This window comes from Ranitomeya variabilis, chromosome 1, assembly GCF_051348905.1.
Source record: "Ranitomeya variabilis isolate aRanVar5 chromosome 1, aRanVar5.hap1, whole genome shotgun sequence".
NCBI lineage: Eukaryota > Metazoa > Chordata > Amphibia > Anura > Dendrobatidae > Ranitomeya > Ranitomeya variabilis.
Window position 1 is genome coordinate 393248987 of NC_135232.1, and position 17662 is coordinate 393266648.

General features: G+C 47.8%; 2 protein-coding genes across 6 annotated transcripts in view; both read left to right on the top strand.

Annotated features, from left to right (window-relative positions):
• The first annotated feature begins 245 nt into the window (after window positions 1-245).
• LOC143781664 (protein kinase C delta type-like) lies at window positions 246-4112 on the top strand. Of its 3 annotated transcripts, XM_077278958.1 has the most exons (4): window positions 246-413; window positions 2284-2361; window positions 3088-3150; window positions 3318-4112. In XM_077278958.1, the coding sequence occupies exons 3-4, from the start codon at window positions 3104-3106 to the stop codon at window positions 3802-3804; spliced, it is 534 nt and encodes a 177-aa protein (XP_077135073.1). In that variant the 5' UTR covers window positions 246-413; window positions 2284-2361; window positions 3088-3103; the 3' UTR covers window positions 3805-4112. The 3 variants fall into 3 exon arrangements, with proteins under 3 accessions (XP_077135073.1, XP_077135979.1, XP_077128064.1); XM_077279864.1 differs by lacking the exon at window positions 246-413 and having other exon boundaries at window positions 2222-2361; XM_077271949.1 differs by lacking the exons at window positions 246-413; window positions 2284-2361 and adding an exon at window positions 2746-2893.
• Window positions 4113-11715: 7603 nt separating this feature from the next.
• The window catches only part of KANK1 (KN motif and ankyrin repeat domains 1), a 356154-nt gene continuing 350207 nt past the window's right edge, over window positions 11716-17662 (top strand). Inside the window, exon 1 of one of the 3 annotated variants that reach the window (XM_077249101.1) lies at window positions 11716-12031. The gene's annotated coding sequence lies outside the window, so the exon portion shown is untranslated. The remainder of the gene's footprint in view (window positions 12032-17662) is intronic. The other 2 variants (XM_077249105.1, XM_077249102.1) reach the window with 2 other exon arrangements.

Sequence of the window (17662 nt, forward strand, 5' to 3'; positions counted from 1 at the left end):
TTGTTTTATGAACTAAATATTAAAATGACGAATATTTATTAAGACCTCTCCATAGCCCACCTATGGATAAGGCAGTGCATTGTTCTGATAGATAGATCTGCTCCTCTATATGGTCCTGGTCATTAGCAGACTGAGCGATCACTCAGTTTTCTCATGCGCCTTGTGGACTATAAAATCCAGATCCTTCCACCCCTGCAGACACCTTCTAAGTATTCTCCATTTGTGTTTTTCAGGTGGTCCTGGCATCTGTCCCCGGCAGTAACATCAACGTGGAAGTCAAAATGATCACCTAAAGGAACAACGAGGACACCATCTTGAGAGAGCGGCGGATACTCCTGGCGGCCAGACACTGTCCGTTCCTGTGCCACCAGGGGCGTAACTACCGCGGTCGCGATTGCGACCGGGCCCAGCAGGTCAGGGGCCCAGGGCCGGCAGGTCGTAGGAAGGCGGGGGGGGGGCGGGCCGCCCCGGGCGGCACAATGCGGGGGGCGGCACAATGCGGGGGGCGGCACAATGCGGGGGGTGGGTCGCCGGCGGCGCAGAATTTACCTGTTCGCATGTCGGCTTCAGAAAAATGGCCGCCGCGATCTCCATCTGCGCACGCGCGGCATCCCGCAGCCATTTTCCTGAAGCCCCGGGCAGCAGAGCACTCCACCTGCGCACGCGCGGCCTCAGGAAGATGGCCGCCCCCACCGATAACCAGAGAGAGCAGGATCGCGGTCAGGTAAGCAGAACTTTTTTTTTTTTTTTTTTTTATTGAGAGCGGCGATCCGGGGGGCCCAGGGCAGAAAGCTGGACACAGGGGGGCAGAAAGCTGGACACAGGGGGGCAGAAAGCTGGACACAGGGGGGCAGAAAGCTGGACACAGGGGGGCAGAAAGCGGGACACAGGGGGGCAGAAAGCTGGACACAGGGGGGCAGAAAGCTGGACACAGGGGGGCAGAAAGCTGGACAGGGGGGCAGAAAGCTGGACACAGGGGGGCAGAAAGCTGGACACAGGGGGGCAGAAAGCTGGACACAGGGGGGCAGAAAGCTGGACACAGGGGGGCAGAAAGCTGGACACGGGGGCAGAAAGCTGGACACGGGGGCAGAAAGCTGGACACAGGGGGGCAGAACGCTGGACACAGGGGCAGAACGCTGGACACAGGGGCAGAACGCTGGACACTGGGGCAGAACGCTGGACACTGGGGCAGAACGCTGGACACTGGGGCAGAAAGCTGGACACTGGGGCAGAACGCTGGACACTGGGGCAGAACGCTGGACACGGGCAGAACGCTGGACACTGGGGCAGAACGCTGGACACTGGGGCAGAACGCTGGACACTGGGGCAGAACGCTGGACACGGGGGCAGAACGCTGGACACGGGGGCAGAAAGCTGGACACGGGGGCAGAAAGCTGGACACGGGGCCAGAACGCTGGACACTGGGGCAGAACGCTAGACACGGGGGCAGAAAGCTGGACACTGGGCCAGAAAGCTGGACACTGGGCCAGAATGCTGGACACAGGGCCAGAAAGCTGCACACGGGGGCAGAACGCTGCACACGGGGGCAGAACGCTGCACACGGGGGCAGAACGCTGCACACGGGGGCAGAACGCTGCACACGGGGGCAGAACGCTGGACACGGGGGCAGAACGCTGGACACGGGGGCAGAACGCTGGACACGGGGGCAGAATGCTGGACACTGGGGCAGAACGCTGGACACTGGGGCAGAACGCTGGACACTGGGGCAGAACGCTGAACACTGGGGCAGAACGCTGGACATTGGGGCAGAAAGCTGGACACAGGGGCAGAAAGCTGGACACAGGGGCAGATTGCTGGACACGGGCAGAATGGAGAAATGGGGCGTGATTGGAGACACAGGGGGCAGGATGACAGACATGGCGGCATGACTGGAGACACTGGAGGCAGGATTGGAGACAGATGGGGCAGGATCATGGGGCAGGATGGATACGATGGAGACAGATGGGGCAGGATGGGAAGATCATATGGGGCACGATGGATACTCATTAGGGCAGGATGGGAGAACATATGGCTGGAGCCAGGAATGAGACACACGGGGGCTAGGATGGCGAATATTATTACCATAGGGGCTAATTAAGGGATATTATTACTGCAGTGATGTATTTATTTTATTTTTTGAGTACACTGTTTTAAATGGAGGGGCGGTCCTATTACTGTGTAGAGTGACACTATGTCGCTTTCTTCATGTGGTGTAATGTAGAAGTTGGGAAAATTAATGTGTTATGCAAGTGGAACTCGAGATAACTGTGTTATTTCCTGCAGAGATGAGTCCTGGCTGGATGAAGTGATGGCGGTCTGTGCGGGATGAAAGATGAAGGACTTCACCTAGAGACGTCACTGGTGAGTCAGTGTTACCTATACACTGACACTATACACTGTATACTATATACAGAGGTCCTGTGTATATTGTCACCAGTGATCACTGGATTACCTATACACTATATACAGAGCTCCTGTGTATGTCACTGGTGATCACTGTATTACCTGTACACAGACACTGCATACTAAGTACAGATCTCCTGTGTATAATGGCACTTATGGTGATAGTACTGTGTTTTTTTTTTTATTATTGATCAGTATTGTAGTATTCAGTCACTATGTGGTGGTAATATGTGGTCTGGTCATGATGTTGTGGTATTTGTTCCTTGTATTTGATATTATTCGATCACTGTGGTGGTGGTGGGGCCCATGGGGGGGGCCCATTTGGAAGTTCGCACCGGGGCCCATAACTTTGTAGTTACGCCACTGTGTGCCACCTCTATGCCGCACACCAGTCTCAGCACAGGGCATATTTCATCATGGAGTACCTGTCCGGTGGCAGCGTGCAGGATTTGATCAGGATGTGCGGCTGCCTGAACATCGGCAATGTGAGGTGAGAAAGCAGAGAATGTACCTAAAAGAGAACTAAGAGAAAGCGAAAAAACCTGAGGTCGGGGTGCAGCTAGGGGAGCACTAGCAGGGCATATATTTAGGGTGCTGGAAGCAGGAGGTGGGGTGCCATGGTATTTGGGGATTGCCAGAGAAGGATTTCATGACATTGATTCTGCACTCTGTTCTCTCCATCAGATTCTACACAGCAGAGATGGTAAGTGGCCTCCAGTTCCTCCACGGACACAACATCGTCCACCGGTAAGCAGAACTTTCCTCCTTCTCTCTGTCCCCTTTACAAGCTGTAGATATGGCCCCCGGCTTCCCTGGTGTCCTGCCGCCTATTCTGCCGTATTTTGTAGTGACCCATTTTCCATCTCTTGTATCACTGGACAGATTTCTTATTTTGTTTTCTTCTTTCATTGCAGTGACATAAAGCCGGATAACATCATGTTGGATGCAGATGGCCACATCCGTATCATCAACCTTGGGCCTGCCCAAGATGGCGTCTCCTCCTCCAAAAACATCTCTGGAGTGACGGGCACTTTCCATTACATGGCCCCTGAGGTGCATCATAGAAAACAGTATGGCGCAGCAGTGGACTGGTGGAGCCTGGGGATTGTGGTGTCCAGGATGGCAGCAGGGCGATATCCATTTTACAACGGCCCCGTCAAGCAAATGGCTTTCAAATCCATCATCAACGAGAAGCCAAAATTTCCAACTTGGCTTGATGCTGACGTGAAACATCTCATCAAGAAGCTGCTGCGCAAAGACCCTCAGACATGCCTGGGTGTGAGCGGGAACATCAGAGAGCATCCATTCTTTACCACCATCGGCTGGGAGGATCTGGAGGAAAGGAGAGTAGAGCCACCATTTACACCATTCAGGCCAGTTCTGGAGAACCACCATCTGTAGTGGCCGGAGCACACAGTCCTTCACCCCGTGGCCGGATTTACGTACGTGTCACCAAGCTGGACCCGGTAAGTATCTCCTCCTCTGGGGATAACACTCATCAGGTGCTGTTCTCTCATTGTGGTAATCATCATCATCGATCTTACCTTTTTTCACTTTTTCTGACAGTGACTTTATGTTTCTATTTTTCTTAGGTGGATGAAAAGATCTGGACTGTGAAAGAATTCACGACCATCTGGTGAGTGACCGATGTACACACAGGACACCTATTATGTCAGTACATTGTATCTGATGTTATATAGCAGAATGGTTCATTATAAAGACCATTCCCCTAATATAACATAAGATCTGGTAGATTTCCTGTCTTCCTCTTATGTCTTGCAGGATGAGCCCGTGCCAACTGCCCAAAACTTCATGCCTCCTGACCCGTGTCTCACGTCTCTGCTGCTGTACGTCACCTCGGCTGCCCTTCAACATCATCTCTCTCTATACCATCTTCATGCCGGACCACTGCCATTGCTGCCCCAGACCCTTGACCTCCTGGGCTGGCATTTAACATCCCTCCAGCCCGAAGATCTTCTACCCCAGGAGTGGCCTGTGCTAAGTTTCCATCTGGTGAGTTCAGGAACAATAGTCGCACCTTTCAGTCCTGGGGCCGCTGAGCAGCAGCATGTAAGGAGCGGCCATTATCCCTGAACTCACCGTAGCACAGGCCTGGTAAGTATCGCACCCATCACACATCACCCACACTACATGGTCAGTGCAGGTCCCCACACTACATCATCAGTACAGGCACACACATAGCACACAGTACATATCAGCACATAGATGTAGGACATAGATCGGCTTCTGATCCTGAGATTTAATCTGATCGCCATATTTGGGGTCAGGAAGGAATTTTTCCCCCTAATATGAGGACAATTGGCCCATTCCTCATAGGGGGTTTTTTCCTTCCTCCGGATCTACACAGCCTTAAATAGGTTTAGTATAATAGATTAATAAGTAGAATCACACACTAGTAGCACAAAAAAAGTTATAATAAAATAAAATGTTCTTACTTTAAAAGAAAAAATAGTTCCTATAAATAATAATTAGTCCAAGTAAAGAAACATATATTATTTTACATGACAGGTATATTACACAGGTTAGGTACATTACACAGGTTAGGTATCAGCCTTTGATCTTGGGATTTATTCTGACTGCCATACTTTATTTGGGGTCAGGAAGGAATTTTCCCCCCTAATACAGGTCCCTGTAGAAGCGCACAAGCGCGAAACGGTCCGTCGTCTCATGACACCTGTTGTTTTCCAGTAAAACCTTGCTACAGTTTTTAGCCACAATAAAGGCTGTGGACGGTGAGTGCCCTCATTTCTTTCTTTTTCTTTATACAATGGTCTTCCCTATAACTGTGCATGCGTTGTAAGGTCAGTAGCTTTGATAAAGATCGCGGTCGAAACATGTCGCTCGTGTCCCAGTGTTCATTACAGTGCGGTCTTGGAGCCTATCATGTTTTAAAAGGACTAAATAAATTTTAAGATTTTTATTCTAAAGGAGCTGGAACAAACTCTTTTCTCTATTGATCAAGTTTTAACAACTGATTAATCAATGGGAGGCTCCGTTATATGGTAGATGTGTTTTATTGACAACATTTTGCTTATTTGGCAGGGCTAAAAATCTGCTTTGGAATCCTTTGTGGCAAATCTTAATGACAATCATTAACATCTAACTCTCTCATAAAATTTAACAAAAATCTATCGATTTTTTTTGATCTACGAATATTTACAGATTGTAGAGGGGTCATTCACACGACCATACAAAGACCACGCAAAGATACAAGTGTCTATCTCAGGAACTGACCATGGTTGGAGTAGTGGTATTTCAACCACTAGGGGCAGCACCGGCAGGCAGAGGAGTCAGAAATCATCCAGAGCTTGCTACATGGGAACAGCAGTATAGTTTGAAGGATAAGCAGGTTGTGTAGTCATGAGTCAGACAGATGTCAGTACACGCGGCAGCAGCATAGTTTGAAGGATAAGCAGGTTGCATAGTCAGGAATCAGCCAGAGGTCGGTACATGGGAGCAGCAGAAGAGTTTAGACAAGGCAGCAGATGAAAGGAGAGCTTGACTAAAGGCTGGGAGCTCAATAATCATGCAAGGAAGGAGGTTCAATGCCAGGTTTAAGTAGGGAATTCAATCAAGAGATTATAGGAAGGCCTCTGGACATCTCAGGAGCTCTCTTCTCCAGATGTCTCTGATGAAAGACTTTTGTAAGCCTGCATGCATGAAAGTTGTACCCTGGCTTCAATTAATTATCTTCTGGTCCGTAACCCCTCCATTGCACCAAAATTGTAATCTCCCTCTAAATTTTCCAGAATACAGAATTTTATCCACAATGTACTCCTTCACCATGAACTTTTTCTGAATGAGGAGGTGGCTAAGTTCTTCCTGGTAACAGGTTCACACTGAATGGTTTGAGCAAGGATACATGAAACACAGGGTAGATTTTCAGGCTGTTAGGAAGTTTTAAACAGAAATTAACTTGGTTGATTTGTGCAAAAATTTTAAAAGGTCCTATGAATTTTTGACCCAACTTAGAAGACGGTACTTTCATTTTCAAATTCTTTGTAGATAGCCAAACATTGCTTGGGCATTTTGTAACATCTCAATTTTAATTTCTGCAACTTTGCAAAAGTCTGTCAGTAACACCAGGAACTGCAGTATTAAATGGAAAATTGGGACAAACATACTGGACACAAACCATAGTTAGCAGAAAATGTACTTTGGGATGTAGTCTGTTTTTGGAGTTATAGGCAAATTCTGCTGTTGGTAACTAATCCACCCAGTCATCCTGTAGGTAAGAAATAAAACAGCGCAGGTATTGTTCGAGAGTTTGGTTAGTTCTTTCAGTCTGGCCATAGGATTGTGGATAGAAGGCAGTAGACAAATTGTCAGTAACTCCTAAAGCTGTACAGAATTTTTGTACAAAATGTTGATGTAAATTGAACACCTCTATCAGAAATTACATTGTCAAGAATTCCATGCAGCCTAAATTTCTCTCTGACCATTAATTCTGAGCTTTGTCCAGCAGTAGGAATCCCTTTAGTTGGAGTAAAACAGGCCATCTTTGTGAGCCGATCCACCACAACCAGGATAAGTCATTTTTTTTAGATTGAGGTAGGTCCGCGATAAACTGGATGGAAGTGGAAGAGATTGAAAGAGCCCTAAAGGAGAAGATTGTGGCGTCTTGTTCCATGCACATGTTAGGCTACGTTCACATTTGCGTTGTGCGCCACTGCGTCGGCGACGCAATGCACAACGCAATTAAAACCGCAAAACGCACGCTAAAACGCTGCGTTTTGCGACGCATGCGTCCTTTTTTGCCGAAAGTTAGACACAAAAAAATGCAACTTGTTGCGTTCTCTGCGCCCAACACTTGCGGCCATGCGTCGCAAAACGCAGCACAACGCATGTCCATGCGCCCCCATGTTAAATATAGGGGCGCATGACGCATGCGGCGACGCTGCGGCGCCCGACGCTGCGGCGCCGAACGCTAATGTGAACGTAGACTTAAACAGGAGAAAACATATTTTCTCACATCCTTCCTACAATTAGGCCACCAAAAAGTACAAAGCAGTAGTTCTGGAATTCCCACAACTCCCAGAATACACAACTCTGGACTACATTCAATTGGTATCCCAATTATCTCTTCTAATGTATTTGTTACATCACACCAATATCGTCGGATTATTCTACAACTCCAAATGAGGTGCCAGAAATCCACCCCCGATTCTCCACACCTATGGCATTCATCAGTTGCCCGTCTACCAAATTTATGCAATTTACTTGGGGTCAGATAGGATTGGTGAAGTATATACAATTGGATTAGCTTGTTATTTGCAGCTGGCGACACCATTGTATGTGTCTCTAGGGCGTCATCTCACTGGTCATCAGCAATAGAGGGGATTAAGTGCCTCATTTACCTTCTACAGCAAGCTGAGTGGATGCAGTTCTGGAATTTAGCAAAAAGGTATAGAGGGAGGATATTACGCCTGTGGGTCCTTGAGTTGATAGTACTCCTATCAATGGATATCTAGATATTCACAATCTAGGAAATGGGAAGTGATACGTTATGGCGTGCCTCAATTGCAGATATCTATAAAACTCCCTGTGGGGGATCTCAAACTGTACATGAATTTGTTCAAATGATAATAAAATTTCATGTTCAAAAATCTGATTGTCATTATTCCATTTTGTTTCCAGAAAATTGGATCTTGAAACCTTGGAAGTGGGAGAACGTGGGATTATCCCATATCTGAGTTTCCCCAACTAGAGCATGATAATCACAATTTGGCTTTCTAAAATAAATGAGATGTTGATGGAGGAACTGACCGCTACAGCTAATAACTCCTACGACTGTTTTTATAAAACTTCGATGGGCTCGAGTTTAGATCTTCTGCCGTGTACTGTGCGTACATCAAGGATCACTGAACACAGGATCCTTAGTGTGATTAACACCCCTCTCTTTCTTCCCCGTATCTTCTGTACTGCTTTTTGTTCTCTTTCTCTATCTGCTACTCTCTTGGTTTACATTTTATATTTAGTGGATGTTATAAAGAAACTTTATATTAGGTCATTTTATTGTATAACTGTTGCTAAGAATTTAGTATGACTAATGACATCAATGTCAAGATGTTATGTCACATTTCTTACATCACTTATATGGACATTGTACTAGGTTACTTGCCGTTACCTACGAATGCCGTTACCTAGGAACTTAGATTTTGTTTTTTTTCTTATGTAAATTAATAAAAAACAAACATCTGGCACCCAGAGAGTTGAGGTGAATGACTGCTACTCTGAATGCAAGTATCCAAAACAATTTTGTCAGGCCGCACCCTAAAATAACATTGTCTCTATGGACATCAGGGCGCACGTCCTCACCAGGGGGTCCATCCCAGACGAAAGATCCAGATTCAAATGAAGAAACGGACAGCGCCACACCAGGAAGTGAAAAAAGCAGCTCACATTTTATTCTGCCTCCTGCGGCAACATTTCGGTCCGAAGACCTTTGTCAAGCTTCGTATGCTACTCTGAATGGTCTCTTGTTGTAAGTGGAATACGTGTAATGATATAGAAGATGGCAATAAAAGGGAACCTGTTGCCAGGTTTTCCCAATATAAACTAAAGCAACCATCATTAATCGCTCCATTACCACAGCCCATTAACCCCTTCATGACCTTGGGATATTCCGTTTTTCCGTGCTCGTTTTTCGCTGCCCTCCTTCCCAGAGCCATTTTTTTATTTTTCCATCAATATGGCCTTGTGAGGGCTTATTTTTTGCAGGACAAGTTGTACTTTTGAACAACATCATTGGTTTTACCATGTCATGTACTAGAAAACGGGAAAAAAATTCCAAGTGCGGTGAAATTGCAAAAAAAGTGCAATCTCACACCTGTTTTTTGTTTGGCTTTTTTACTAGGTTCACTAAATGCTAAAACTGACCTGTTGTTATGATTCTCCAGGTCATTACGAGTTCATAGACACCAAATATGTCTAGGTTCTCTTTTATCTAAGTGGTGAAAAAAAATTCCAAACTTTGCTAAAAAAAAAAAAAATTGCACCATTTTCCGATACCCGTAGCATCTCCGTAGCCCTCCACTGATCTGGGGTCAGTGGAGGGCTTATTTTTTGCGTTCAGGTTAATCCTTTTTTTTATTGATAGATCGGGCAGTTCTGAACGCGGCGATACTAAATATGTGTTTTATTTTTTTATTGTTTTATTTTGAATGGGGAGAAAGACCTTTAACCCCTTAACGACCGCCGATACGCCTTTTAACGGCGGCCGCTAAGGGTACTTAAACCACAGCGCCGTTAATTAACGGGTTACTAAGCGCGGCCCTGCGCTTAGTAACCCGATGTTTACCCTGGTTACCAGTGAAGACATCGCTGGATTGGTGTCACACACACCGATTCAGCGATGTCAGCGGGAGATCCAGCGACTAAATAAAGTTCTGGACTTTCAGCAACGACCAGCGATCTCACAGCGGGATCCTGATCGCTGCTGCGTGTCAAACACAACGATATCGCTATCCAGGACGCTGAAACGTCACGGATCGCTAGCGATAGCATTGTGAAGTCGCTTAGTGTGAAGGTACCCCACTCACCTCACTCCAGGGCCACGGCATCTCTGACCCCACTCGCCTCAGTGCAGGGCCGCTGTATCTCTGACCCCACTCGCCTCAGTCCAGGGCCGCTGTATCTCTGACCCCACTCGCCTCAGTGCAGCGACGCTGCATCTCTGACCCCACTCACCTCAGTCCAGGGCCGCTGTATCTCTAACCCCACTCGCCTCAGTGCAGGGACGCTGCATCTCTGACCCCACTCACCTCAGTCCAGGGCCGCTGTATCTCTGACCCCACTCGCCTCAGTGCAGGGCCGCTGCATCTCTGACACCACTCGCCTCAGTCCAGGGCCGCTGCATTTCTGACCCCACTCACCTGAGTGCAGGGCCGCAGCATCTCTGACCACACTCACCTGAGTGCAGGGCCGCTTCATCTCTGACCACACTCACCTCAGTCCAGGGCCGCTGCATCTCTGACCCCACTCACCTGAGTGCAGGGCCGCAGCATCTCTGACCACACTCACCTGAGTGCAGGGCCGCTGCATCTCTGACCACACTCACCTGAGTGCAGGGCCGCTGCATCTCTGACCCCACTCGCCTCAATCCAGGGCCGCTGCATCTCTGACCCCACTCGCCTCAGTCCAGGGACGCTTCATCTCTGACCCCATTCGCCTCAGTCCAGGGACGCTTCATCTCTGACCCCACTAACCTCAGTCCAGGGCCGCTGCATCTCTGACCCCACTCGCCTCAGTCCAGGGCCGCTGCATCTCTGACCCACTCGCCTCAATCCAGGGCAGCTGCATCTCTGACCCCACTCGCCTCAGTCCAGGGACGCTTCATCTCTGACCCCACTCGCCTCAGTCCAGGGACGCTGCATCTCTGACCTCACTCGCCTCAATCCAGGGCCGCTGCATCTCTGACCTCACTCGCCTCAGTCCAGGGCCGCTGCATCTCTGACCCCACTCACCTGAGTGAAGGCTGCTGTATCTCTGACCATACTCACCACAGTCCACACTCACCTCAGTGTAGGCTGCTGTATCTCTGACCATACTCACCACAGTCCACACTCACCTCAGTGTAGGCTGCTGTATCTCTGACCATACTCACCACAGTCCACACTCACCTCAGTGTGGGCTACTGTATCTCTGACCATACTCACCTCAGTCCACACTCACCTCAGGGTAGGCTGCTGTATCTCTGATCATACTCACCTCAGTCCACACTCACCTCAGTGTAGGCTGCAGTGTCTTTGACCATACTCACCTCAGTCCACACTCACCTCAGTGTAGGCTGCAGTGTCTTTGACCATACTCACCTCAGTCCACTCTCACCTCAGTGAAGGCTGCTGTATCTCTGACGATACTCATCACAGTCCACACTCACCTCAGTGTAGGCTGCTGTATCTCTGACGATACTCACCACAGTCCACACTCACCTCAGTGTAGGCTGCTGTATCTCTGACGATACTCACCACAGTCCACACTCACCTGAGTGCAGACTGCTGTATCTCTGACCATACTCACCTCAGTCCACACTCACCTCAGTGTAGGCTGCTGTATCTCTGACGATACTCACCTCAGTCCACACTCACCTCAGTGTAGGCTGCTGTATCTCTGACGATACTCACCACAGTCCACACTCACCTGAGTGCAGGCTGCTATATCTCTGACCATACTCACCTCAGTCCACACTCACCTCAGTGTAGGCTGCTGTATCTCTGACGATACTCACCACAGTCCACACTCACCTGAGTGCAGGCTGCTATATCTCTGACCATACTCACCTCAGTGTTTGACTGCTTCGCCTTCTGCCCTTTCGCCCTGTCCGTACTGATCCTCCCCTCGTCTCCCCCACACCGCACACAGCATGTGAAGTCCGGGCAGGAGGGAGGCTATTGACGGCAGTGCGCATGTGCAGTGAGCGCCTCCTGTTACAAAGACAGATAACAGTAGAGGTGCACGCTGCGGAGAGGAGGATGCCGCACTCACTTTGGTGAGAGGAACTTTTTGCCTCGCTCCTCTGAGCTCTTGGGCGGATTTCTTGTCACTGAGGAGCTTCCAGGACTTACTTGCAGCGTCCCTGTACTTGGTGTGGGCAGTCCTTCCTGAGGTGAGTGGTGCCCTCTCTGCGCAGTGTACCTGATGTTCTGGGCTTGCTGCTCTGTTGGACATGGTGGAGGGCTGCCTGTGCCCAGCCGGGTGGTCTCCTTGCTGGTTATATCCGGGCACCTGGGTCTCCCCCCTGAGGATGGCTGGGGGCAGCAGGTGACACAGGGGGCAGTGCTGCTCACTCCTGCCCTGACCTGGCTCCCTGTGACTGCAGGGGGCGGCCAGTATGGCTGGGACTGGGGGCTTCCAGCCCTGGGATTAGTGGTCTGAGAAGGAGCAGCAGTACAGGACCTGGAAAGAAGCAAATGTGGCTTTAAAAATGGAGGCTGCAGGTCACTTTTTAACCCCTTAACGTTTGCTGACTGCATGAGGCTAGCGTCAGACTTCCTATTGAGCGCGTCTTGAAATCAGGTGGTTTTGGGCACATTTGAGAACTTGTCAAAAATGATGTGTGCCAGATCTATGTGCAACCACATTGGTAAATCTGCCCAGAGATGTTCATGCTGAATGTATTTATTTTTGGCCAAAATCCCTGCAGTTAGATGTTAACTGGACATATGATCATGTTTGTCTATAAGAAAATAATGCGTGTGTATTAAACTGAGTTTGTGTTTTTTTTGTGTTTTTTTTTTTTTTTTTTTTTTTTTCACTTTTCCACTTATATTGATCCATACATAAGCTTTAACCTTTTTACTTGGTCGAAAAAGGCACAAGTTTTACGAAATGATGCAAAAAAAAAATTCTGAAGGACATAAAATCGCTCCTGGGGGAGACTGAGGACATTTACGGCAAACTTTGACTTTTAGAAAAACTTCAAATGATCGGGCAAAAAACATGAAAACTAAACCCCGTCCACAGTAACCATCAAAAAAATAAAGAACACCTAAAATAGATTTTAAAAATGGCAATATGAATATGGTGAGAAAAACCCGCTATAAACTAACAAGAAAACAACAAATGGGCACAAATACATTATTTAATCAGGCCTGTAGTCTTAAGTTCTTGTCCCAGAAAAGACAGACACTACCTGGAAATAAAAAAAGCAGTTTGTTTCATCGCACTTTTCTAGTATCTGAATCCTGTTTTTGATATATTGAGATGGCATGTGAATGGTGTCTTACTAAATGTCCAATATTTAGACAGAAAACTGAAGGTGCCACCATAAACGTTTAGGATACAGTCCATGTTCTGACAGCAGTGCCTGGCTAGACGAAGGATTTTTTGACCTGAACTAACCATATCATGGTCACTTATGTATGATGCTGTTAGATAAGATCAGCTCTGTGGTCGGGCTGGGCAGTGCCACCTGATCACTGACTGTAAAATATGTGTGCCTTTAGATTTCTGTTCACCAAATGATTTGCCCAAAAGCTATCCCTCCTGACAATCCACCATACACCTGGATATTGTGCTCTGTATGGTGAGAGGAGCGAGCCTCTTCCAGACACCTCTAGTAAATGTTTATCTTCCTGAAAATTAGAGCCTCCGATGGGAATTTCAAACTGCCCGACCCTTCCCTATGCGGACATACTGTCAGTGGTTAAAGGGGATGTCCGCAGTGTCGGGGCATGGTAAAAGCCGCTGCTCACAATGAACTTGATTGAAGCCGTGACTCTGTCTGAAAGCCTGAGACTGTCGGGAGGAATAAAGTTAATTTCCTCCTCATAGCTGGGCTTTGAGTACCAAGGCCACACTGCTTTAGAACACTAACTTGTGGATTTGTTCCATATCTGCAGGATAAGTGTTTGTGAACTTTACAAGTTCCCTTTAAAGGGACTCGACTGCAGAGACTGACTGTTCAAACAAAGTACAGGCACTTGGTGCACCGTGGTTTGGCCAAACCTATAAGTACACCTTTACACCTCTTGTTTTCCCTCCAGGTGATGGAACTATTGTCTGTTCAGGTGACATCGCCTGCGAATACTAAGGCCTGTTTCACACGTCAGTGGCTCCGGTACGTGTGGTGAGAGTTTCCTCACGTACCGGAGACACTGACACACGTAGACACATTAAAACCAATGTGTCTCTGCACATGTCAGTGATTTTTCGCGGACCGTGTGTCCGTGTGCAAAACACGGAGCCATATCCGTTTTTCTCCGGCAGCACGGTCCGCAAAGCGTCCCGCACACGGAGAACAGTGTGCACTCTCCTCCGTGTGCACGGACCGTGCAGGAGAGACAGCGCTACGGTAAGCGCTGTCCCCCCTGCGTGTGGTGCTGAAGCCGGCATTCATTCCTTCTCCCCAGCAGCGTTCGCTGGAGAGAAGGAATGAAAAATCAATGTGTTTTTTTTTTTTGTGTGTGTGTTTAAAATAAAGTTTGTGGTCGCCTCCCACCCCCTGTGCGCCCGCCCGCCCGCTTGCATTAAAATACTCACCCAGCTCCCGCGATGCTTCCTCTCAGCGCCGGCAGCTTGTCCTGTGTGAGCGGTCACGTGGTGCCGCTCATTACAGGGATGAATATGCGGCTCCACCTCCCATAACTCTAGCGCTGTCTCCTGCACGGTCCGTGTGGTCCTCAGTCAGCACACGGGCGGCACACTGCTGCCGCACGTGTGCCACACTGATGTGCCACGTGAGCACACGGACAACTCCGGTACCGGAATTATCTGGACGTGTGAGACTGGCCTCAGGCAATCCTGAATACATGACCTGTTGGTGGCTCTTGCAGACTGGATTTGCGGAAAACATCTCTAATGTGCACAAACACTGCATTTCTTATCTCTGAATCTTTTTCTGCAGGCGTCCACACCAAAACACACAATGGCAATCTCCTCTTGATTACATGTTTCCCTTTTTTGATACATTTTCAGTTTTTTTTTTTTCTTTTTTCCAGGCTCCCTAGAGAAGCCTATAGGAAAAAGAAAGTTCTTGTGAACAGTGTCAGTGGGCATGACTTTTCTCATCCACTTTTCTTAAACTGCTAAAGTGGTTATGCAGCACTTTTAAAGGGAACCTGCCACCCCCAAAATCGAAGAGGAGCTAAGCCCACCAGCATCAGGGGCTTATCTACAGCATTCTGGAATGCTGTAGATAAGCCCCCGATGTATCCTGAAAGATGAGAAAAAGAGGTTAGATTATACTCACCCAGGGGCGGTCCCGGTATGATGGGCGTCACGGTCCGGGGCCTCCCATCTTCTTACGATGACGTCCTCTTCTTGTCTTCACGCTGCAGCTCTGGTGCAGGTGTACTTTGTCTGCCCTGCTGAGGGCAGAACAAAGGAGCAAAGTACTGCAGTGTGCAGGCGCCAGGCCTCTCTGACCTTTCCCGGCACCTGTGCACTGCAGTACTTTGCTCTGCCCTCAACAGGCCAGACAAAGTATGCCTGTGCCGGAGCCGCAGCGTGAAGACAAGAAGAGGACGACGTCGTAAGAAGATGGGAGGGACCGAACCGCGACACCCAACGCAGCGGGACCGCCCCTGGGTGAGTATAATATAACCGTTTTTCCTCATCTTTTAGGATACATCGGGGGCTTATCTACAGCATTCCAGAATGCTGTAGATAAGCCCCTGATGCTGGTGGGCATGTCTCACCTTCGATTTTGGGGGTGACAGGTTCCCTTAAATACTGTTGCATATGGGGCTAAAAGCTAACGGGAAGGTAATTAGTAACTACCTGCCTGCTCTGCAAGGGGAACATCTCTGACTAAACCAGTGATTCTACTACATAATTTCACCCCTCCTGAGCACCTCCTCTTCCGGTCATCTGTTGACAGGTTGTCACTGCAGACATCTTGCTGATTGACAAATGCCTTCCCGCAGCTGGGCAGCGGAAGCCGACTGACAATCGGCATGACGTCTGCAATAACTCAACAATCAACAGAGCAGAAGAAAAAATGCTTCTCTGTTTATGTGACATCAGTGGAAGTTCCAGAATTGCCGGCAGGAGAGGTCCGTGACCACTCTGAGCCAGCAGAGATCAGCGCTGGGCTGAATAGGCAAGTAGTTAGCAACTTTCTGCCAGTAAGTTCTTAGCCTTATACTCAAAAATATTAAACTCTGATATTTTAAAGCATCAGACTTTCTGCAGAAAAACTGGTGACTATATGTGTTAACATGGCCTTTAACCCCTTTCTGACTTGTGACATAATAACCCATTACTGCGCCATGGACCTTTATTGACCATGGACGGATTATTAAAGTCATGGCGATCGTGTGCAATTCTGACAGCTGACACCCAGCACTAAGTGCCAGGAGCGGTCCCGCACTCTAACCCCCTAAATGCTGCGATCGCAGCTTTTCATGAGCCGGCGGAGAAACTGGCGCATCAATACCCGGCACTCGGAGCCAGAGTGTGAGGCTGCATAGAAATATATGTAGTGCTCTACAGCCACATATGGGGTATTGCCACGTTCACTAGAAATTGTGGGACAAATTTTGGTGCCATTTTTACCTACTTCTTGTGTGAAAATGTAAAGTCTTTGGCTAAATCAAAATTTTATTGGTAAAAATAGTTATTTTGTCTTCACTGCCATGGTATAAAATTCTGTGACACACCTGTGGTGGCAATATAATCACTGCACCCCAAGATTAATTCATTGAGTGGTGTAGTTTGTAAAATGGGGTCATTTATGGGGGGTTTTGCTGTTCTGGCACCTCATGGGCTCTCCCAGTGGGTCATGGCACCTGCAAACCATAACGGTAAAATCTGGCGCTCCTTGCCTTCTGAGCTTTGCATGGTGCTTGAAAAATATTTCTCGATTTACATGTAGGGTACTGGCACACTCAGGAAAAAATGGACCTCAGTTTGTTGTAAAAAAATAAAAATAAAAAATAAAAAAAAATCCTATTAGCCCTTAGAAAAATTAAAAATTTGGGGCAAAAAAACATTTTAGTGGTAAAAATGGAATTTATTCTTGCTTCACTGCTCAGTGGGATAAAATTCTGTGAGGCACATGTGGTGTCAATATGCTCACTGCACCCCTAGATGAATTCATTGGGGAGTGTAGTTTGCAAAATGAGTTCACACATAGGGGTTTCTATTGTTCTGGCTCCTCAGGGGCTCTGCCAATGTGACATGCCACCCTCAAACCATTCCAGCAAAATCTGAACTCTAATATGGCGCCTCTTCCCTTCTGAGCTTTGCTAATTGCCTTGTGCCTCAAAAGTAGCGTTCCTCCACATATGGGGTATCGGCGTATTCAAGAGAAATTGCACAACAAATTGTATGGTTCAACTTCTCTGTTACTTTTATGAAAATACAAAATTTGGGGCTAAGAAAAAAACATTTTTGTGAGGAAAATGTGATTTTAATATTTTCATGGCTCAACGTTATAAACTTGTGTGAAGCACCTGGGGGTACAAGGTGCTTACCACACATCTAGATAAGTTCCTTGGGGGTCTAGTTTCCAAAACGGGGTCACTTGTGGGGGGTTTCTACTGTTTAAGCACATCGGGGGCTCTGCAAATGCGACATGACTTCCGCTCTCAATTCCAGCCATTTTTGCGTTGAAAAAGTCAATTACGCTCCTTCCATTCCGAGCTTTGCCGTGCACCCAAACAGTGGTTTACCTCCACATATGGGGTATCGATGTACTCGGGACAAATTGCACAACAACTTTTGGGGTCAAATTTCTCCTGTTACCCTTGGGAAAATAAAATAAATTTGGATCTGAAGTAAAGAAAAAAAAAAA